General features: G+C 41.3%; 1 protein-coding gene across 18 annotated transcripts; it reads right to left on the reverse strand.

Annotated features, from left to right (window-relative positions):
- Positions 1 to 1,652: 1,652 nt before the first annotated feature.
- Positions 1,653 to 21,283, reverse strand: LOC102616669 (uncharacterized). Of its 18 annotated transcripts, none has more exons than XM_052434495.1 (7): positions 20,953 to 21,283; positions 19,842 to 20,852; positions 19,055 to 19,144; positions 18,541 to 18,603; positions 17,994 to 18,376; positions 17,648 to 17,796; positions 4,671 to 17,363 (listed from the first exon to the last, which is right to left on the reverse strand). In XM_052434495.1, exon 7 carries the CDS (start codon positions 14,261 to 14,263, stop codon positions 13,241 to 13,243), a length of 1,023 nt encoding a protein of 340 aa, XP_052290455.1. In that variant the 5' UTR covers positions 14,264 to 17,363; positions 17,648 to 17,796; positions 17,994 to 18,376; positions 18,541 to 18,603; positions 19,055 to 19,144; positions 19,842 to 20,852; positions 20,953 to 21,283; the 3' UTR covers positions 4,671 to 13,240. The 18 variants fall into 18 exon arrangements, 14 of the variants coding, with proteins under 14 accessions (XP_052290455.1, XP_052290454.1, XP_052290443.1 ...); XM_052434494.1 differs by having other exon boundaries at positions 19,055 to 19,141; positions 20,953 to 21,282; XM_052434483.1 differs by having other exon boundaries at positions 18,541 to 18,975; positions 20,953 to 21,282.
- Positions 21,284 to 23,139: the final 1,856 nt, after the last annotated feature.

Consider the following 23,139-nt stretch of genomic DNA (forward strand, 5'->3'; position numbering starts at 1 on the left):
AACATTAGCCGTGGTGAAATGATGAGGTCCAAATCTAAGTGCCGTCATGTCCTCAACCTCCTCAAATTACGCGATACATGCTATTTCACGACATGAAGAAAAGAATCTTTTCAGTATATCACACCTACACTTGTTTAATTTAAAGCTAAATTAATTAGCTATGAAGTTCAAAGAACAATTTGATTTTCTCTTTCTTTTGCAGGAGTGGAGGTCGACTCAGCAGCTGTCAAGTGCACCGCTGTTACGGCATTTATGTGGTGATGAGTTTTGTTGGAAGACAAAAAAGATCACACCATAGCTTACGAATCCAAGGGGAAACATCATTTTTAGCAGGTTCTAGGATCTAAAAATAAGGCAATTTTTCCTTTTATATACAAAATCTATATTTCTAAATGATCTATCAAACAACTGTATTTATGTAATCATTAAACTTTAATTATTAATCTAACATAATATTTTTGTGTCATGATATCTCATAAGGTTTAAATTTATGATATTTACTCGTGAGGGATGTCCAAAAATTATTGAGTTTCACTTGAAAATACTGAATTACTAGTCGGTTTATGTTCTAGAATGTGTTACGGTACCATCGCTTTAACATAGCTGGAACCTTGTATCTTGAACAAAATATAAAACAATCGGCGCTAAGTCATTGATTCGTCTTTGAAACGTTGCTACTCTTAGTAAGCAAAGCTTATAATTTGAGACCAACGTTGTAAAGCGCGCTAAACAAATCAATTCAAGACCGCAATTAAAGTTTTTAGTAAACATTAACTGGTATATTTTAAAATTATATTAATATAATTTTTCACTTATAAAATAATAAATCTATTATATCTTTAATAATTTTATTAAAATTATTATTTAAAATTTATATTTATTATATATTATTAATTTTTATTTTATAATAACAATTTTTTTCCACGACAGTTATAATTTAAAAGATACAACACTTCAGTCTTAAACATACCTTCGGTTAGCGGGGTGGCTTTTGGTATAAGCGAACAAGACAGTTGCCTAAGACCTCATATTTAAAAAGGCCTTATTTTTTTAGTATTTCCTTAATAATTCTCTAATTAATAAAAAAAATTTAATACATATTTTAAGAAATCAAAAAGTTTATTAGATATATCTCTATTCTTAATTATCCTACAATTAAGAATTATTTTTTTATAAAAAAATTATATTTGGGAACCTTAATTTTAAAGAAATATAATTAATAATATTCTTTAACCATTAGTTCATTCATTTTCAATTATTCAATGTTAGAATCTTTAACTTTTAATATTTCTTTTTAATTTCTATTAAAAACCTTATAATCTCAAGAATTAGTAAATAAATAAAAAATTCTTATTCTATTCTCTACAAAGAAAATTATTATATTCATTGGTTCATTTTAAATAATTAATTTTTTAAAATATAAAGTCTATTTTTATTTTTGAACATCAATTCATCATTTTAAATTTTTATATTCTATCATTCTAAATATTATGTTTGAAAATAATAATATTTTTATTTTTTTTGTTTTTTTAACAATTTTAATGAAATAAAAAAATCTATCTTGACTATTTTTTAGGTTTTATTTTAAAATTTTTTTATTATTGTTGAAATTCAAGAATTAAAGATCGAATAAATTTTAATCTTTTTTATATATCTTTAAGTATTAAAATTACAAAATAAATAGAGGCCTCATAAAAAAATTTCACGTAAACCCCTCGATATCTAAATCCGGCCCTGTCGCTAAGCCACGTGTGTATATAGCTAGCCGACCTCTCACAGCTGCCACCTGTCAGGATTACTCAACAAAACAATTTCTCTGTCAACTCAGTTTCTCTCTAGCTTTCCTTCAAACCAAACAAAGAAAAACGAACAGTGTAACCTTAGTTATCTCAAAATGGCCTCAACAAACAAAATTGTTTTGATCTCTGTTATCTCATTTTGGCTCATTTTTTCGTTTCAGCTAGCCGGCTGTTCTCGACCCGGTACGTATTTTCTTCTTTTGTTTTTTGGTTAATTCTTTTTCTTTCAATTTATTTTTATTTTTTTCTTACTGGATTCATTTACTTACGCTCTCTATTCAGATTTCGGTGTCGGAGGGGACATAAGCATTGGTGCACAAGCACAGGTAACCCAACGCAACGGCACCGTTTGCTTTTATTGTTTTTGTTTGTAACGTATTGCGAACGAGTAACGAATCCCGAATGAATCGGCAGCGGCGCATGTTGTTAAGCTAAATTATTATAATCTCTCTTCTTCATTTTTATTTTCACATTATTTATCCATTTCTTCATTCTTTTCTTCTTCATTTATGAACTTTTACCCATCACTATTTTATCCTAAACTCTTAAACTTCTTATTTTTTTTATTTTTAGTGGCTGTTTTCTCCCTTAATATTTCATGTGTCTAGAGCAATACTCTTAAATAATTTAAATAAACAACCAATAATAAAATTACATATTTATAACAAATAAAAATTCAAGAAACTGCTACAGCTCTTGCATGGGTTTCTTGATTTTCTTGTATAGAAGAAAGTTTACTAACTGGGAAGAAAATTCATTATCCAATTGAAAGAAATTGAAAGTGATGAAATTAGATGGTGCAAATCTAGAGGAATTCGACCAGCAATAAGCTTTTATCCAAATGTATTAAAAATTCATTAAAACTTTGTTCCATTAATAGAGATGTAAATGAGGAAAAATATATTCTTTTTTTTTGGGGGGGGGGGGGGGGGGGGGCTCCTTAGCAACTGTGAACACAGTACAGTGAATAACGAAGATTATGAGAGGAAAACCGTAATTTTTTTTATTAGTGTTGTCTATTATAATAACTATCTGTGTGGACATTGGACTTAATGAGTATTTCGGTGGTTCAAATAATCTCATTCATATTAAAATTGGTTTAAAATTTTGCAAAAGGTAAGTAGGGGCTATGGCACTCTTTCTCTCTATATATGATATACACACACACACAAATAATATTGCATGCTTATTTAGTTTTGGATAGCTAATTGGGATACTCACAGATATGTCACCACTAATTTAGTATCATGTGCATGGTATTAATTGATACATAGGATGCCACATTAATAAATATCTCCATTTAGTATCTAAATTCGAAAGAAAGTAAGGATAACATTAGCCATGGTGAAATGATAAGCTCCAAATCTAAGTGCCGCATACATTGCTTCAACCTGCTCAAATTACGCGACACATGCTTTTTCAAGGAGTAATGATACAGCCACAAACTCTTATACAAATTTATTTTGTACAAACTGATGTGCCATGATAAGATTGGTTGAATTAAATATCACTTGGCCCACATGATTTGTTTTTATTAATTTATATTTTCATTCAACCAATGAATTAATGCCACGTCAGTTTGTACAAAATAAATTTGTACAAGAGTTTGTAGCTGTATCATTACTCTTTTTCAAGACATGAAATAAAGAATCTCGCACAGTACATCCCACCTACACCTACCCTTGTTTAAATTAAAAATAAATTAATTAGCTATAGAGTTCAAAGAGCAATTTGATTCTCTCTTTCTTTTGCACGAGTGCGGGTCGACTCGACGAGCTGTCACGAGTACCACCGTAGCTTACGAATCCAAGGGGAAACATCATTATTAGCACGGTTCTAGCCTTCTAGGATTTAAAAATAAGGCAATTTTTCCTTTTTTTTTTTCTTTTTTTTTTTGTTTAAACCATTCGATTTCCGGCGACCGCATTGGGCCCCAACTAATTCAGATTCGGGGTGTAGTCACAGTTAAGGCTCTTTACCCCTCCCAAATGGTGTGTTTAGTGAGGATCGAACCCGAGAGCTCTTCCCACTTACCCAGCCTGCGCCGCCAACTGAGCCACAACCGTTTGGTCAATTTTTCCTTATTTTGATATCAAAGGAAAGATTATTTTAAATTTTTATAAAGAGTTTGAATTTAGGAAGGATTGTACTAGGCTCCATAAATATTTTTATGAAAATTTAAATTCTTACACTCATTATTTTAAGTGTAAGAATTCTTCTACTGGTCATTAGTATCTCCTTTGAGTATCTAAATTCAAAAGAAAGAAAGGATGACATCAGCCAGGGTGAAGTGATAAGCTCCAAATCAGGCGCCGTCTGATCTTCATCTTCAAGAGGATTCTGATCCATTTCAAGACATGAAGTAAAGAATCTCGCGCAGTATATCCCACCCACCCTTGTTTAAATTAAAAATAAATTAATTAGCTATAGAGTTCAAAGAGCAATTTGAGTCTCTCTTTCTTTTGCACGAATGCGGGTCGACTCGACGAGCTGTTAATACAGTCTGTAACGTAGCCTTGTCCTTTTATTAAAATTAGTAAAGAAAAGAGGTGTAGATATTTAGAGTATCGTCTCTTTGATCCCTGTGAAATCCAGTTGCCGTCTCTCAAACACTCAACGAAACAATTTCTCTCAGCTCTCTTGCCTCCAATGGCCCTAACAAACAAAATTGTTTTGATGTCTGTATTTTGGCTCATTATTTCGCTACAGCTAGCCGGCTGTACTCGACCCAGTATGTATTTTCTTGTTTTGTTTTTGGTTAATTCTTTTTCTTTCAATTTATTTTTATGTTTTTCTTACTGGATTAATTTACGCTTCTCTTTTCTCTAATCAGGTTGTGGTGTCGGAGGGGACTCACAGGTAAGGCAGCCGTTTCCTTTTTTTTTTTTTTTGGGTTAAAATATCAGTCTATCTTGGTGTATAATGAATATCGCCGTACGGTGGTTCTAACGGTGCAAATGGCGACGGTAACGATTGGAAATCGTTGTCTCGTATGGCTGTAAAGGTCGTCACGAGACTTTAACCATCTGACGATACTCCTCGAAGGCCATGCTCCTCGATCGAACTTCAAAATTATAATAAAATATTAATACATTAACCAAATAATATATGTATACCTGTTCAAACTTTGATTTAATCTATAGCTCGTCCTAGAGTTAAGTTATCCTAGAATCTTCAAGACACTTTCCCTTGTTCCTTTGACTGTAATAATAAGCTTCTGTTAGTTCTCCTGCCAATCTTTCTTCATTGAGGCGTTTCATCAACCAGTATGATATTTCTAACTTCTCTAAGAAAAATATGATTGATTTGTGTCCCCGTATATGAAATTCAATTTCACTCCAGTCTTTTCAAAGCAAAACATCACCCTAGGGATATTAGGATCTGGGTTATGAATTGTATGGTTTGTTTGTGGCCTCTGGGGTGCGTGAGTTTGGGTTGTTTGGAAACTAGAAAGAAAGGTGGATTTTTTCTGAAGTTTGAGTTCGTTTATAGAGAGAGATGTGCAGAGTTTGATTTCAATTGGAAGGGTTCGGATAGGGGGTGGGGTGTTGAATTTGGAGTTGTTTGAATGTAGTCTATTTTGAGTTTGATTACAGAGAGAGACGTGCAGAGTTGTTTGTTGTCTTGGCTGAATTGGAAACCCAAAATGTATTTGCATTTCAATGGTTTGTGGGTGGGTGAGTTATTTTTTAGGTGCTTATAGTTTCCTATACATCTCTCATTTTCTTTCTTTCTTTATTTATCTTTCTGTGTTTTGGAATTTACAGGACTTTGAGAAAGGAAGCAACTCAGGAGGAGCAGCTGTTGTGGGTGGTAGACCAGTGGCATCGGGCCCTAACCGGTTCCACCATCACTTTGCCATTCGCGCCGCTAGTCCTCCTCCTGCCCCTGAATCTGAACCTTGAGTTGAGCACTCTGTCTTGCCTAGCTGGGCCATCTGTCATATATCTGTTAGTATTTGTCTTGAACGTGTTTATGTATTTGCATTTCAATGGCTTTGTCATTCCCACTCCTCCTCCCCCTGCCTCTGAGTCCGAACCTTGAGCACTCTGCCTTGCTTTGACACTTGGCTCTAGCTAAGTTATCTATCATCTCTCTATTAGTATTTGTCTTGTTCATTTGTTATGCTTTTACAATTTCATGTTAAGTGTTGAGTGCATGAAGAACACCAGGTCGGCCATGCAACTAGTTCCATCCAAGAACGGATTGCTTCATCTCTTATATACGAGCAGAGCATGTGGGCAAGCATGAGCCGATCAGAGGAGAGAACAACCAGGGAAACATACCGACCAGAAATATATGCCGAGCCAATACTCATCCCCAGGAAAGCGGGAACACGATCCCACAAAACCGCGGTAGTTGCGTTTCTCCCAGAACGGTTGAAGGACACGCGAGATCCACGTTTGCCCACAATCTAACAGTTAGAGTCCCATGAGGGGCTACCACCACCCGAAAAAGGAGGAATCAGGGGCAAACGGAAAACGTGGGACAAAGGGCGGCTATAAAAGAGAAAGACATCGAAGAAGATAGGGAGAGAAAAAAGGGAGAGAGGGGAAACGCTGCCAAATTGCAACCAGGCCATTTCCTTACAAATTTCCTGAAATCATATTACACTGTTTTCCCGTAAACACCTTGTGCTAACTTAGGCATCGGAGGGTTTACGCCGGCAAAACCACCGGCGTCTCTGATCCGTTTTTGGTGAACGCAGGTCTAGCGAGGGAAAAGAAGGTGATTCCAGCCTGAGTGGTTCGAGCAACAGTCAATAACGTAAACGTTGGTGAAAGAATCTGGTCGGTCTAAGGACGAGCAGATTTCAGCATCAACATTTTGGCGCCGTCTGTGGGGAGCTGGATAAAAAGCTACCACCGAATTAGGAAGTACCGGAGAAACAGCGAACGGTTAAACATGGATGTGACGAGGAAGGACGCTCTGAGGGAGGATAACGAAGCTGGGGAGACAATCACTCTTCGGGAAATTGCAAATGAAGCCCGAGAGAGGATGACGCAAGATAGACTGGAGCGGATGGAGAAACAAATGGAGACTCTTGCGGCCGTATTGTTTGAGCTGAGGGACGAGCGGAGAAGAGATTGCGAAACCCCCGTGGGAAGAGATGGAGTTGGAGCAGAACCCAGCCTCCGGGGGCGTAGAGTCGGGGAAATCCCCCCGTACGGAGACCAACCTAACGGGGTGCATCCCCACCGAAGTACTGGTCGGGTCCCAGGGGAACACGTTGATGAAGGGAGAGACCAACCTCGCCCCGGACGGACACTGGAAATAAATGGCCGAGGGGCCAGTGTTGATGAAGGAGAGCTCAGACAGCGATTGCAGAACGCCGAGCAGGAGCGAGACCAGATAGCTGCACGTGATCCTGATCGTGCTGTAGAATTGGAGGGGGAGGTGCGCAGATTGGCGCAGGTGATAGAGGAGATGCAGGGCAAGAGAAAGCCCCCGAGCTGGAGGATAATGCTAGATGAAGAATCTCCGTTGTCAACGGAGATCATGAGTACCATAATCCCAAAGGATTTCCGCTTCCCCGACCTCAAATACTCCGGGCGAAGTGACCCGTTGGTACACATTGAGCGTTTCAACGACATGACGGGTGTGCAGGGGCTGACACCAGCTCAGAGATGTAGGGTGCTCCCGTTGACCCTAGAGGGACGAGCCCGAGAATGGTACCGCAAGCTGCCCCGAGGAGGAATAAAGGGGTATGAGCAGATATGCCAGGAGTTGGCCGAGCAGTTTCGGGGGGCAGTGGCCCCAGAGGATGACATGATGGAATTGATGGGGATGAGACAGGAGGAGCACGAGTCCCTGCGAGATTTTATAAAGCGATACCACCGAGTCGTACTTGATTTGGGAGCTTTCAATCACCCGCAGGCGTTGAAGGGTTTAAAGGAGGGTGTGAGGATAGGCCGGCTATGGTATAACCTGAGAAGCCCCCTGGTGCAGAATTATTCAGCAGGATATGAGCAGGCAAAGAGAGATATCGAAATAGAGGAAGAAAAATCGGCAAAGATAAAGAGTGAACAGCTGGAGGAGCTAAGACGAAAGGAAAGGAGAACTCCCAATGGGAGCAGGTCGGGAAAGCGAGCTGGGGAACCCTCAGAAAGGGGCGGAACATCAGCTAGATCCCGCCCTTACCCCATAGCTACAAGATCACAACAGTTCCAGCACAATCGGGCTCAGCCTCCACGTCTCCCATTCCCAGATCGGCAGCGAGAATTCCGGCAGATAGCTGCCGACCCCTATCATAACACTCCCAGAGCATCACATGCAACCAATCCCAGGGCCAGACGACCAGATCAGTTAGCAACTATGCCAGCCCGAGATGACGTTCATGATAGCCGAGCCGTTCAGCTGGTAGACCAGAGCTTGACATATAGACAACACACTCCACTAAAGATCTCCATGGAGGAATTGTATGAGAGGATTGAGGGACGAGGCCTGCTATACCCCCCGGCCCCAATAACAAAACCAACTCACCGACGGGATAAGAGCAGATTCTGCAAGTTCCACGACACTCACGGTCACACTATCAACCAATGCCGTGACCTGAAGACTCAGGTGGAGGATTTAGTGAGGAACCGATACTTGGACGAGTATGTAGATGGAATATCCCCTGCCACGGAATCACAGTACACACGGGATGAAGGAGTTGAGAGGAGTTTAGAACGTGAGCAGCCGACCGTCCGTGTGATAGCAGGAGGGCCAACATTGGCCGGAGATTCGAACAGGGCGCGGAAGAACTATGGGAGATACGCCCTGACTAGCAAAGAAGTGCTTTTCAATTTGCCAGCAGCCAAGAGGGCAAAAGTACGGCAAGTTCCTATTATGTGGACAGAGAATGACGAAGAGGGCATTTTGTACCCTCACGAGGATGCACTGGTAATTAAAGCGTTGGTGGCCAGTACAGAATTACGGCGAATACTGGTAGATACGGGCAGCTCAGTAGACATTCTGTTTAAGTCGGCCTTAGATGATATGGGGATTTCAGACTTAAAGCTGGAGCGAACGAATACATCCTTGAAGGGATTTGGAGGGGGACGGTTAACTCCCATGGGGGTCATTGAACTCCCGATTACTGTGGGGACAAAGCCATTTGAAAGAACGATGATGCTGGACTTTGTAGTGGTAGAGGAAAGAAGTCCTTATCAGATGATATTGGGGAGACCATTCATGAGGATAAGCCAATGCGTAATATCCACGCATTATCTGGCGCTGAAGTACCGAATAAATGGAGTTGTGGGTGTAGTGAAGGGCGACCAGAGAATGGCCAGGAGCTGTTATGCTACAGCGGCCAAGGAAACGCTGCAGGTGACCTCTCTGGATAATCGAGGGGATTCAAAAAATGGCCGCCAGGAACCTGTTGAGAAGCTGAAGGAAGTTGTTGTAAGCAGGAGCGACCCTAGCAAAGTGGTTAAGGTCGGATCAGAATTAGGCGAAGCAATAAAAGGCGAGCTGGTGAAGTGTCTACAGTCCCATGCGGACATATTTGCCTGGTCTCATGAGGATATGCCAGGTATTGACCGCGGGATAGCTTGTCACAAGCTGGCGGTCAAAAGAGGGGCAAGGCCGGTGAGGCAGAAAAGGAGGTGCTTCAACCACGAAAGGTACGAGGCCATAAATGCCGAGGTGGAAAAGCTACTGAAAGCAGGATTTATAAGGGAAGCTAAGTACCCGGAGTGGATTTCCAATGTGGTACTGGTAAAGAAGGCCAATGGGAAGTGGAGAATGTGTGTAGACTTCACGGACCTCAATAAGGCATGCCCGAAGGACAGCTTCCCCCTGCCGAAAATAGATCAGCTGGTGGACTCAACCGCGGGTCATAGTCTGCTCAGTTTCATGGATGCCTTCTCCGGATACAACCAGATACCCATGAACGAGCAGGATGAGGAAAGCACCACCTTTATAACTAACATGGGTTTATTTTGTTACAGGGTGATGCCCTTTGGCCTGAAAAATGCAGGAGCTACCTATCAAAGGTTGGTGAACAAGGTCTTCAAACCATTGATCGGTCGCACTATGGAAGTATATGTGGACGATATGATCACCAAGTCAAGAGAACCGAGGGATCATGTGAAGCACTTGGAAGAGACTTTCGAATTGCTGAGGAGGTACAAAATGAAGCTGAACCCGGAGAAATGTGCATTTGGGGTCAGCTCGGGCAAATTCTTGGGATACCTGGTGAGCCATCGAGGTATTGAGGCCAACCCGGAGAAGATACGGGCGGTGATAGAAATGAGGTCCCCACGAACAGTTAAGGAGGTGCAGAGCCTTACGGGGAAGCTGGCAGCATTGAACCGATTCATTTCACGAGCCACTGATAAGTGCCACCCTTTCTTCCAAATCATAAAGAAAGGAAAGAAGATGGAATGGACACCAGAATGCGAGGAGGCATTTGGACAGTTGAAGGAATACCTAGCCCGCGTCCCGTTACTATCAACTCCGAGAGAGGGTGACCAGCTGCTTTTGTACTTAGCAATCTCCAAGCGGGCTACCAGCTCGGTCTTAGTGAGGGAGGAAGAAGGGAAGCAACACCCGGTATACTACACGAGCAAGGCCCTGGTGGACGCAGAAACCCGATATCCACCAATGGAGAAGTGGGCGTTGGCTCTGATAACAGCAGCACGTAAACTCCGACCATACTTCCAAGCCCACCAGATCGTTGTAATGACCGACCAGCCACTTCGGCAAGTACTCCAAAAACCAGATGCGTCTGGTCGGTTAGTAAAATGGTCCGTGGAGCTGAGCGAATTTGACCTGTCCTATAGGCCCCGAGGAGCAACCAAGGCCCAAGCCCTGGTAGATTTTATGGTGGATTGTGTTGAACCGGGGGAAGAGGTCCAAGAGGAACAACCGGAGGAGCAAGAGGATTCAAAGGGGACATGGCTGGTAATGGTTGACGGGTCATGTAGTGAGCAAGGGTCCGGAGCAGGAGTGGTAATACGGAGCCCAGAGGGAACCGAGATAACATATGCGGTGAAGTTCGAATTTCAACTCACAAACAACCAAGCTGAGTATGAAGCCTTTATCACCGGGCTCGGACTTGCACACGCTCTCAGAGCAGAAAGAGTTGAAATTCGAGCAGATTCCCAATTGGTGTGTAATCAGCTCAATGATCAGTTTCAAGCGAGGGGAGAAAAGATGGGCCTTTATTTGAAGAAGGCGAAGCAGATGGTTAGGCTTTTCCAAGCAGTGGAGGTAAAGCAGATATCCCGGAATGAAAATTTCCGAGCAGATATGCTGGCTAGGATGGCAGCCATTGCAGACCCAAAATTACCGAAATCGGTTCCATTAGAGGTAAGGACCTCACCAAGTATTGAGGAAGAAGCAGAGGTGATGAGAGTAAGTATTGGAGAGTCCTGGATGGACCCGATTCGCGCATATGTCCGCGATGGAGTTTTACCAGAGGACAAAAGGCAAGCAAGGAAATTAAAATGCCGAGCAGCAAGGTATACGCTACTGGATGGAGTGCTGTACCGCCGAGGGTTCACCTTGCCCCTTTTGAGATGTTTGGATGATGAGGAGGCGGATTATGTGCTGAGAGAGATTCATGAGGGAATATGCGGCAATCACTCGGGAGCAAGAACTTTAGCCTTCAAGGCACTCCGGCAAGGATACTTCTGGCCAACCATACACCAGGACGCCAAAAGGATGGCAAAGAATTGTAAAACATGCCAAAGCTTCTCCGAGGTTCCTGCACAACCCCCGGAAAAGCTGACGGCGATGACATCCCCATGGCCTTTCGCCCAATGGGGAATCGATTTGATTGGTCCATTGCCTAAGGGACGAGGAGCGGCGACATATGCAATTGTGGCAATAGATTACTTCACCAAATGGGTGGAAGTAGGAGTCCTCAGCCAAATCACAGAGAGGAAGACAACAGATTTCATTTGGAAAAATATCATCTGCAGATATGGGATCCCCTACGCCATCATCACAGACAATGGGAGGCAATTTGACAACGGCAACTTCAGGGAATTTTGCCGAAACCTGGGGGTGGACCTGAAGTTTTGCACCCCCGCACACCCCCAGGCAAACGGACAAGTGGAAGCGGCCAACAAGGTGATAAAGAAGCTCCTAAAGACTAGATTGGGAGAGAAGAAGGGAGCTTGGGTCGACGAGCTAGCAGGAGTACTGTGGGCCTACAGGACAACTCACAAAACCGCCACAGGAGAAACACCGTTCGCTTTAGCCTTTGGTCATGAGGCGGTAATCCCAGCAGAGATTGGAGTGGGAACACATCGGACGGAATATTTCATTGAGGAGCAAAATGACGAGCAGATTTGCTTAAGTCTGGACCTGCTGGAGGAGAGAAGGGAAGGAGCAGCACAGAAAGTGGCCCAGTGCCAGCAAAGGGTCATGCGTTATTACAACAAGAACGTACGCGTAAGGCAGTTCCGAGCAGGAGATTGGGTACTTAGGAGGGTGAACCAGAACACCAGGAATCCTAACCATGGCGCTCTTGGCCCAAAGTGGGAAGGTCCGTACAGGGTGATACGAGCCACTGGACCGGGAGCTTATAAGTTAGCGTACCAGGATGGACGAGACGTGAAAAGGTCGTGGAACGCCGAACACTTGAAGAAATATTTCCAGTAAGCAGAGTCCTCTACTGAATTCCCATTTTGATAAGTTATTTCTGTTAACCGCATGACGGCTTGATGCGCATGTAAATATTCAGTAGTTTTGTAATACACTCAAATTTGAAATAAAGATGAATTCAGCACGAAATCCCTTTGCTAACAAGCTCAACAAGAATTTTACTAAGGCCAGCGAGTGCCTATTTCTGTTCGGTCAGTGAAGACCAGCAGCTAATTTTCCTAAGGCCAGCAAGTGCCTATTTCTGTTCGGTCAGTGAAGACCAGCAGCTAATTTTCCTAAGGCCAGCGAGTGCCTATTTCTGTTCGGTCAGCGAAGACCAGCAGCTAATTTTCCTAAGGCCAGCGAGTGCCTATTTCTGTTCGGTCAGTGAAGACCAGCAGCTAATTTTACTAAGGCCAGCGAGTGCCTACTTCTGTTCGGTCAGTGAAGACCAGCAGCTAATTTTACTAAGGCCAGCGAGTGCCTATTTCTGTTCGGTCAGTGAAGACCAGCAGCTAATTTTACTAAGGCAAGCGAGTGCCTACTTCTGCTCGGTCAACGAAGACCAGCAGCTAAAGCTTCGAAAATTCCACTAAGGCAACAAAGTGCCTGTTTCTGCTCGGTCAACGAAAGACCAGCAGCTAATTCTACGAGAGGTTTACTAAGGCAAGTAAATACCTACACCTACTCGGTCCACTAAGAAACCAGCAGGCAAGATCAGATAAGTCGTGCAATTATTTTGCAGAAGCAGTCTATGAGTAGACATTAAACAAGGGAGCCAATAAAGAACATCTAAAAATTTATTAATGTTCAGTTGGTTACAAAACTAATGAAAATCTAAAGTCTATACAAAAATAGACCTAAGGATTAGGAGGGACAGCGGCTTCAGCAGGTGAAGGATCTGTTGTCCCGGGAGGTGGGAGGTCAGCAATCTCGGGAGGAGGGGGCACGGACCCCTGTCCCACTTCAAAGACACGCAGCCCAGCTTCTCCCTCCTGCACCCCATCCGAAGGAGCATCCACCTGTTCCTGCTCACCTTGCTCCTTATCTGCTTGGTCGACCCCCGCCATATACCGCTGCACTCCGGCCTCCAGCTTGCTCATGTCCAGCTCGGGATATTCATCCTTAAGCACAGACATGATACACTTATAGGAGAAGGCAACCCCAGAATCATACTCGGCATCCAGCCGGTCGTCCACATCAGCGGATTTGCCTTTCTCCTCAGCCAGCTGCTCACCCAAGGATTTAATTTCCTCCTCAAGGGTGGCCCTCAGAGTATCCCTTTCAACTTGAGTAGCCTGAAGATCAGATCTCAGGTCACCCAACTCGCCCTCAAGCTGGGAGGAAGTGGACTCAGCAACTGCAACTTTCTCCTCTAGCTCCATATTCAGCTTGTTCAGCTCAGCCAGCTTCTCCTTGGAGCGATCAGCAGAGTCAGCCTTCTTCTTCAACTCCTGATTGTCGGCTTGAAGCTTCTTCTCATGACGCGCGGACCCGGTCTTGTAGCACGAGACCATTGTGGCCAGCCTGAAGGAAACTCTCTGAACAGAAGCAGCCAACTCGGAGAGGCTCATGCTCTCGATGTCCTTCACCATCTTGGGCCCAACCGATCTTTTATAGTCTTTCTGATATGGACTCAGGTAATCACCTTGATCCCGAGACGGGAGAGGAGAAGATCGGTCCCCAGACTGCAAGCTGACCTCAGGGCCCTTGTCGGAGGTTTTATCCCCACCACTCTTACGAGGTGGAGGAGGAGGCAGAGCAGGAATAGGCGCCTTAGAAGGACCAACGCTAGGTTTCTTCGGAGGAGGAGGAGGGTTGCTAGAGCTGCTCGGAGCCCGACCACGCTTCCTGCTCATCGCGCTGAGGATCTTGTTATCCATTCCAGCGGCTAAATCCACTAGGCCCGAACCGACCAGGTTTGTTGGAGACAGGAGGTCTTGGCAGGTAGAAGCGTTCACCAGAGCAGTTTCCACCTGAAGCAAGGGTCGATCTTCAAGCCCCCCGATCAGACCCCACGACTCTGAAATAGCACAAAAGGTTAAAGAACCCAATAAGTAGCAATTTAATTAAGAATATAGGCAAAAATGAGCGACCTGGGGTGACAAAATGGGTGGGAAGATAAAGATCCCCACCAAGCGACCGAACTGCTGGGCACCATTTCCCTCCAGCAAAGAAGAATTTGTTCTTCCAATTTTTGCAAGAAGATGGAAACCCAGTGATCGGTTTCCTCTTTGCAGAACTGGACATAAAGTAGTACCAGCCCGCCTCCTTCGGGCTACTCCGCAGCTGATACAAATGTTTCACTTCAACAAGGGAAGGCTCCTCCAACCCGCACCTCTCCCACAACACAAACATTGCCGAGAGAACCCTCCACCCATTTGGGTGTAGCTGACCTGGGGCCAGGTGCATACCGCTCAGTATCTTAGCAAAATAAGGTTGGAGGGGCAGCCGAGCTCCTAGTTTGAAACTCTCCAAGTGCATCGTCACATACCCTTTCGGAGGCCGACTGGGGACATCCCCTTTTCCATGAACTACAAGAAGAATCTCGTTGGGGATGTTGTAGAGATTCCTAAGTTTAAATAAATCGGTGGGGGTAGTGGCGCAAGCCAGGAAATCAATAGGGTAGGAATCAGCCTCCACCCTATGACCTAGGTGCCTTTTCTGAGCAGGTCGGCTCGGTCCGGAGCTGCTTCCCTCACCATCACCTACTCCTTCAGGGAACCCAACCCCACCAGAACTGTGATTCTCACCAGAGCCCGACGCAGGTCCACCTCTATTCCCTACAAGCTCTAATTCGGGGGAAGGAGAGATAACCAAAGGGCGTGGGTATTCAAGGGTACTCCTACCATGGGAATGACCTACACTACTGGAGGGTCCTAAGTTATCAGTGGGTATTGGCACATCGAAGCCTGAGTCCCCTGACTCTTCATCACCCTCATCAACAATCAACTTCCTCTTCCGATTTGACATACCGGAATCCCAGAAAGGAAACAGAGAAAACTCGAGTATATGGACACAAAGAAGGCAACACAGAACCCAATCAACAACAACCAGAGGAGAAGTTAAAAGGACTATACCTGGAATAGACTGACACTGATAGCGCCGCCGTGACACAGAAAACACCCGGCGAATGGATACTCCGGACGCTGGAAGTGTGAGCAAAGTACAGAGAGAATTTGGTTGACGGCGGAGAAACGAATAACAAAATGATGAAGACCCCAGTTTAGGGATTTAAAACGAAAAGGGGAAAAGGGAAGCATTTAAGTGATGGGATATGCCAGCTCACCCCCCCCATATATCGAGGACGGATAGCCCGTCGTTTCAAATTTCAAATACGAAGAGTCTGGAGATGCCGCGTCACCAACCGTTACAAGGGGCCAGGTTAGATGTAAGCCCAGATATGCTATGTACAGGTCACTTAGGCCCATGCTCAGATCGGGGCCTCCTCAGTAGAAAAATAATACATCAGGTCAGGCCCGTCTCAGTAAAAAGAGGGTCAGATGAGAAGTTCCCTGGGCTGGTGTGATTTGACCATCAGTTTCTACTCTTAACTCATTTCACTCGCCAGACCAGAAACTGGGGGACTGATGTTGAGTGCATGAAGAACACCAGGTCGGCCATGCAACTAGTTCCATCCCAGAACGGATTGCTTCATCTCTTATATACGAGCAGAGCATGTGGGCAAGCATGAGCCGATCAGAGGAGAGAACAACCAGGGAAACATACCGACCAGAAATATATGCCGAGCCAATACTCATCCCCAGGAAAGCGGGAACACGATCCCACAAAACCGCGGTAGTTGCGTTTCTCCCAGAACGGTTGAAGGACACGCGAGATCCACGTTTGCCCACAATCTAACAGTTAGAGTCCCATGAGGGGCTACCACCACCCGAAAAAGGAGGAATCAGGGGCAAACGGAAAACGTGGGACAAAGGGCGGCTATAAAAGAGAAAGACATCGAAGAAGATAGGGAGAGAAAAAAGGGAGAGAGGGGAAACGCTGCCAAATTGCAACCAGGCCATTTCCTTACAAATTTCCTGAAATCATATTACACTGTTTTCCCGTAAACACCTTGTGCTAACTTAGGCATCGGAGGGTTTACGCCGGCAAAACCACCGGCGTCTCTGATCCGTTTTTGGTGAACGCAGGTCTAGCGAGGGAAAAGAAGGTGATTCCAGCCTGAGTGGTTCGAGCAACAGTCAATAACGTAAACGTTGGTGAAAGAATCTGGTCGGTCTAAGGACGAGCAGATTTCAGCATCAACATTAAGTTTTACTTTTGTTTCTTGAGACTCGGAGAAATTTGATTTCTAAATTAAAAAGTTGGTCTCAATTAGTATTACTTCTAGTATTTTGACTGTTTTCTGCATAAACAAGGTTTGTTCTGGGATGTTTATGTAGAAAACAACACCTGAAACTACATTCTGCAGATTTTCTCTCTGTTTTCTTCATATACAGCCTAGGACAGCAACTTCTTCTTCCTGGCTGTTATGTAGAAAGCAGCTCCTGAGCAACTTCATTCAGCTGTCCTTGGGCTGTGTTCCGAAACAGCCCAGAAAAGCAACCGTTTGGATGGGGATGTGACACCTCACCCACTAAAACACTAACCCTTTTCATCTATATTATGAGTTAAACTAACCCTTTTCATCTATATTATGATTTAAACTCGGGTGACCGTGGGTGCAAAGCACTTTCATGGCCGGCTGAGTTATGTCCGAGTTGAGTTTTATGCTTGATGACTGAGACTTAAATCAACATCAAGCTTGAAACGTTAATATTATGAAACAATTTTATTACCCGCAATTGAAAACTATGAGGATGAAATTCCAAAACAATAAATCACATCCCCACCACAAAGAAGCAATACCAGAATATATATAGTCACAAGTGAGTACCTGATCATAATTCAACATTTTCGAACGGCTGAGACCAATGGCAGCAATAGTTCCATTTGGAGATCACTTCTGAGTAGTTATTGGGGCTGAAAGAAGCTCAAGATACAAAAAGCTAGTATGACAATCTTTTCCTCTTTGCAAATTATGTATGAATTCTTATTTAGAGGTAATCTTTGACTGATAAATTAAATCCAAGCATCATTGAAGTAATAGCCCTAACTAACATATTTGTTCATTCTAGACACAATTTAAGTCTTAATTAGAAAAATTGCAGCAGCCAATTACAACACCACAAATAAAGCTCATAAATAAAATTATATTGAAATAGGAAGCAATGAAGATTTAGAAAGAAGATTTGGTAGTACTAAACCTGCAAAAGAAAAGATTCTGGCACTGAGCATGGACTTAAGCCGCTGTTTATGAAAATGGATATATCGTATTTCAGCACTTTGCATATTAAAGATGAAACCTGATTTTCCAGTAAAAATGAATCACCATTTTCTTGCAGCGATGTAAAATCTGCAGGTTTTGAAGAGACAAATTAGAAGCGTGGCCAAAAAAAAAAAAAAAAAAGCAATTCTGAGAGAATTTGATGAGGGTCATTTAAAATGTTGTTCTTAGCTTATCATCTACAGAAGCTATGACTCTGATCTGCCTTCTTGTTTGGGAAAAATAAGTTCTTTTAATTAGTTTTTCTTTTTAAGTGGAATTATAACCTTCATTAATTCGAAACTTGAAGAAGTGTAATTTTTTTTTTACTGTTCTGAAGCTTTGCATGTCTCAACTTCTATGTCTGTCTCCCTTCATATTAATGAACGAATTGAACACTGATTCTGCCCTTGCTACAATCCTCAAAGGATCTTCTTTTCATTTCTCAAGATGAGATCCATTCCGAACACGCGAAATTGAGTAATGCACAGCAGCAACGCAAACTCAGATTTTGAAAGTGAAACTATTGCATCTTGAATGACATTCCAAAAGTCTGATACTTATTCTCTATATGCTAAGTCTGCAAATGTTGATAAACAAGCCATAATCTTGGATTATGCAAGGTAAAGCTTTATCATAATTCCTCACGTAATCAAATACAGTTAATCTCCTGCCATGGTAAATATTGTATAGCATTATAATAGACAGAAAACTTCACGTTTATTGGCTAGCAGACAGATATATTATTCTGTACATATGAAATTTATCAACCTCAAAGGGTATCATGGGACAGATGAAATATAAATTATTCATGACATATGAAATTTTTTGTACCTCAGTCAACGCCAGAACTTCATCCAAGAATTCTTCCTTATCCACCTTTGCCAATGCAATTCCCTGCGTCGAAATTATTTCTTGCTCTAATAATTTCTCCGTGCATAATTATCAAAACTCATGGCATGCACTTATTATCAAATACTAAATTTATCGGAACCGAATGTGATTCATTTATCAAAATGTCTGAATATTTTGATCAAATACTAAATCTTTTAGAATTTAGATCGCAGATAGATGAATCAATGACCAACATAAATGTGGGATCTGGATTCCACAACAATCTACGGATACCAGTTGAATGTTTAGGGACATGAAAAACATAGCAAACAGCGTATCCCACAACCTTATTCATATTATACAAATATGAAGGCCTTGTGACTGTTATTGAAGAGCCCTCATTCTGATACGTGAACCACTTTGGAATTTCACTTCCTGGAACAACAATGCTCAATTTATCGTCTGGATCTGACACTGCCTGCAACAGAAAAATAAAAAACGAACAAGTCCATACCGTTGCTTAATTGTCAGGCATAATCTTGGCATAGCTGGAAGATACGGAGTGAGAGACTGACTGATAGGCCAAGAAGATCTCAGCGAACTGCTAAGAAGAATCCCAAGTTTTTAGCTTGTGTTAGACCAAGTCTAAACCAGTAAATAGCAGCAGTAAAAGCTTTTTATTTTATTTTCTGATGTTTTGTATTTCTGCTCATTCAAAGTTGTTACAACTTATTTCCTTGAATTTTGGCTAGTTAGTTTCCTGAGTTGAAGTTGATCTGTTAAGCTTAACTCTATTTATTGGAACGTTAGCAATGAATAAAGCAGACAATAATTTTCTTGCAAACAATTGTGTGGTTTATCTTTCACCCAAAGGAAGTGAGTATTTGTTAGTTTATTTTCTGCTGCTGTGATTGGGACCTATCATTGACCTCAAGGTACTCTCGTAGCATTGAAATTGCCAAACCATTCTTTCCGAGCAATTTCAAGCTGTCCACACAATCAATTATTGTGCGGCTGGACTTGCGTAGTTTTAATGCACCTAATAATGTCACCAACGAAGCACAACCATTCACTCTCACTTCAGTTACGTTGGGTGGAAGTTGTGGCTGAGATTGAAGCCTTTTACAATCTTCCAACTCTAGATTTTCAAGATTAAAAAGACAGTTAATGCTTGCTGGCAGCCTAACAAAATTGTTTTTACTCAGATACTTTTTTAATGAATGTAAGTTGCCAATATCACTCAGGATTGCTCCTTCCCCCAGACCAGTCACTGAGATCTAATTTTATTAAAGAGTCCAAACCTGACAGAGAAGGCAACATCAAAGCCCCCAGATCTGAACTCCTTAGCATCAAATTGATGGGGAAGAGCAGATAACATGATGCAGATGATGGTGGTCCATTGCACCCACGGAAAGATAATGCTTTAAGATTCTTCAGTTTCGAGCAACCAGAGAGTTCCAGAGTTCTTAGACTTTTTAAACTGCTTATAGTAGCCGGCAGACTCGAGAGATTTTTACAGCCTTTCAAAGTCAACTGAACAAGTCCGGATAGATGTTCAATTGATAGTGGCACTTCTTCTTCCCTCCATATTCTACTGCGTTTCCCAGGTTCTTCGGGGAATTGTCTCGTAACAATCAGTTGTCCCAATTCCTGTAACAAATCATGCATCTGCAGTTTGTTGCGACCATCAACAGTTAATCGAGACTTTTCAATAAGAACTTCTATCCCAATGACTGGCGAAAAACCACATCCCTCTAGAATTTTTGCCACGTAATCTCTATCCCTGCATTTAAAAAAACATGCAACATCGAAAAATATTTTCTGCTCTGAATCTCGTAGTCCTTCAAAACTTATTTGAAAACTTATTTGAAGTATACTCATAATCCTATTTGAAGGATCTTTCTTTAAGTCTTTCTAGGGCACTTCTCCATAGATCCACAGATCTACCAATTAGAAAAGATCCCAAAACTTTTAGAGCTAATGAAAGACCATCAGCATACTTCAGAACACGTTCAGACAGCTCCACATAGTCCCCCACAGGCCGATGGCTTTTAAAAGCTTTCACACTAAAGAATTGAAGAGCTTCATCGTTATTTAGTACATCAAGGTCAAGAATATGCTCTTCATCCACTTCATGTGCCACCAACAACTGTCTATCTCTCGTTGTTATTAGAATCCCGGCTGCCGCCGCCGCCATTATCGGTGCGACTTTTAGGGTGGTGAAAAGTGTTAGGATCCGATCGGACCGGTCTTCCACCATGAACGGCGGTCCAGTTGCCGCTGCCGCTGCTTCTATTATCCGAGCCAGATTCCTATCAAGAAGAAAAATAAATAAAAAATCGCCGATCATATATAACTAAAGCTCCAAGTGTTGTGTTTTCAAAACGAGTAATGAGTTAATTAGTTAGTTACCTGTGTGATGTTCCGAACAAAACCAGAAGAAGAGCTGGCTAGAGTAGTGAAAATAAGACCTCAAGCTAGAACAAAGGTTACGGTGTTGATTGAGAGGTGTGCGTGAGAGTTATGGGAGTATTTGAATTTTTGAGGGTAAGATTTCTATTCAAACATTGTATTTTAATAAACGTTATCGTTAATTTTTTTAGGCCAATTCAGTTAATCGGAAAGATAAAACAATGTAGAGGTATCCGCGGGGAACGCAGCTTTTATAAGGAAGAAACAAAGCATAAATAATAAATAATATAAAATAACGGTCACGACGTGGAACGCTACTGACAGGTGATGCAAAAGAGGAGTGCTAGCTATAGTCGCTCACGTAAGCGACTGTTGCACTCGCTGCTTCTTGGATGACATGTGTCTTAGAGCGTAAATAAATGTGTCAGTTTCTTAAATTAGAAAAGCACTCTTATTTTATTTTTTACACCCTCCGCTTGAGCTACAAAAATTACAACGCTACCAGTGCCTTCTCATCAATCTCATCAATCACAATTACGCTGGTTGATGAGTGATGACCACAACAGCTCATCAACTTTGGTAGTTGATCGGTTCGTTGATTGAATTATGCTTTCATTTTTTGCAGGTTATTTTTTTTTATTAATTATTACACTTATTAGTTTTTACAAAAAAAAAATTGATCTAAATTATCTCAAATTATGAGCAAAGCCCCAATCCATATTCTTTTTGCCATTATTTTCATTAAAGCATTTACAATTTAAAATTTTTAAAATAAGATAAAATTATTATATGTCTAAAAATTTATTTAATATTACAGAGGTGGATAAATTTTACCGGACGAAAATACATTTCTACAATTATTTTGTAATTCTCTTTAGAACACTATTAATAGAGAGATTGTATTTAATTCAAAAGAGATTTACTTTTTATTTAATATATAGAAATAAAGAAAACGCAAGTAAGAAAAAAATTTTGAGGAACTAATGATAACGACAATCACATCATTTTTTAATTTTAATCTAAAACTCTCCTTATCATTTAGTCTCTTAAAATTTTCTTCTTTTACTTGCTATTTCTATATTTTTATATATGAAAAAAAAAGAGTAAGGTAACGTTTATTTTTTTATCTGAAATCTAAATGGATCTGAATTTTTCTAAAGTTTAAAAGGGTTCGATTACAAAAATATGAATGGCATGTTTATTTTTACAATAAAAAAATCTTAAATTTAGTTATTTGACATTTATGTCCTTGTAAATTAAAAAAAAAGAGGATTAGATTTTATAGTTTAGGAAATAAATTATTTTACAGAGATTTTTAAAATATAATATTTACTTGTCATTCAGACATTTTTTCATTCAGATAAAAATTACAAAAGTTTACTTTTTCTATTCATATGTAAATATCTTAAAATCGGACATAAATTCCAAAAAATAAACAAACATATTTTGGAAAAGGTCTGAAATTAATAAAATTTCAGACTTTAAATATTTAACAAACAACCTCTAAGTCTCTTTTGAATTAAATACAGTCTCATAAAATCTATTCCTATTTAATCATTATTAGGACCTTTGTAATATTAAATAAATTTTTAGACATATCATAATCTTATAATAATTTTATCTTATTTTAAAAAATTTAAATTGTTAAATGCTTTAACTATAATAATGGTTAAAAAAAGAATGAGGGTTGGGGCTTTGGTCAAAATTTTAGATAATTAATAACTTTCTTTTATGAAAACTAATCAGTGTAAAATTAATAAATTAAAAAATTAAAAAACAAAAACTGCAAAAGATGGAAGGATAAGTTGATCGATGAACCAAAGTTGATGTCTTGATGAGTTGTTGCGGTCGCAAGCGTAACTATGAATGCTAAGAAGTGGAGGTTAGCGTTGTAACTTCCGTAGCTCAAGTGGACGGTGTAAAAAAATAAAATATGAGTACTTTTCTAATTTAATAAACTGACACATTTATTCACGCTCTAAGAGCAACGAGTGCAACAGTCGCTGACATAAGCGACTGCTGCTAGCACTCCTCTCTAAAAGAAAGAAAGACTAATGAACACATGTCCAGCTGACATGTTTTATTGAATAGTCCATTAAGCATCCATTTGCCTTTCGCCGTTGACTGCGGGGTACTGGTCCCAAATCAATTCCTTCACAAAGTGATTCAACGATATTTTAACAATTC

Source organism: Citrus sinensis, chromosome 2, assembly GCF_022201045.2.
Source record: "Citrus sinensis cultivar Valencia sweet orange chromosome 2, DVS_A1.0, whole genome shotgun sequence".
Lineage (NCBI taxonomy): Eukaryota > Viridiplantae > Streptophyta > Magnoliopsida > Sapindales > Rutaceae > Citrus > Citrus sinensis.

What these genes read in the sequence shown, in the direction of transcription:
- LOC102616669 (XM_052434495.1), bottom strand. Translation starts at nt 14,263, where the DNA reads ATGGATAACAAGATCCTCAGCGCGATGAGCAGGAAGCGTGGTCGGGCT.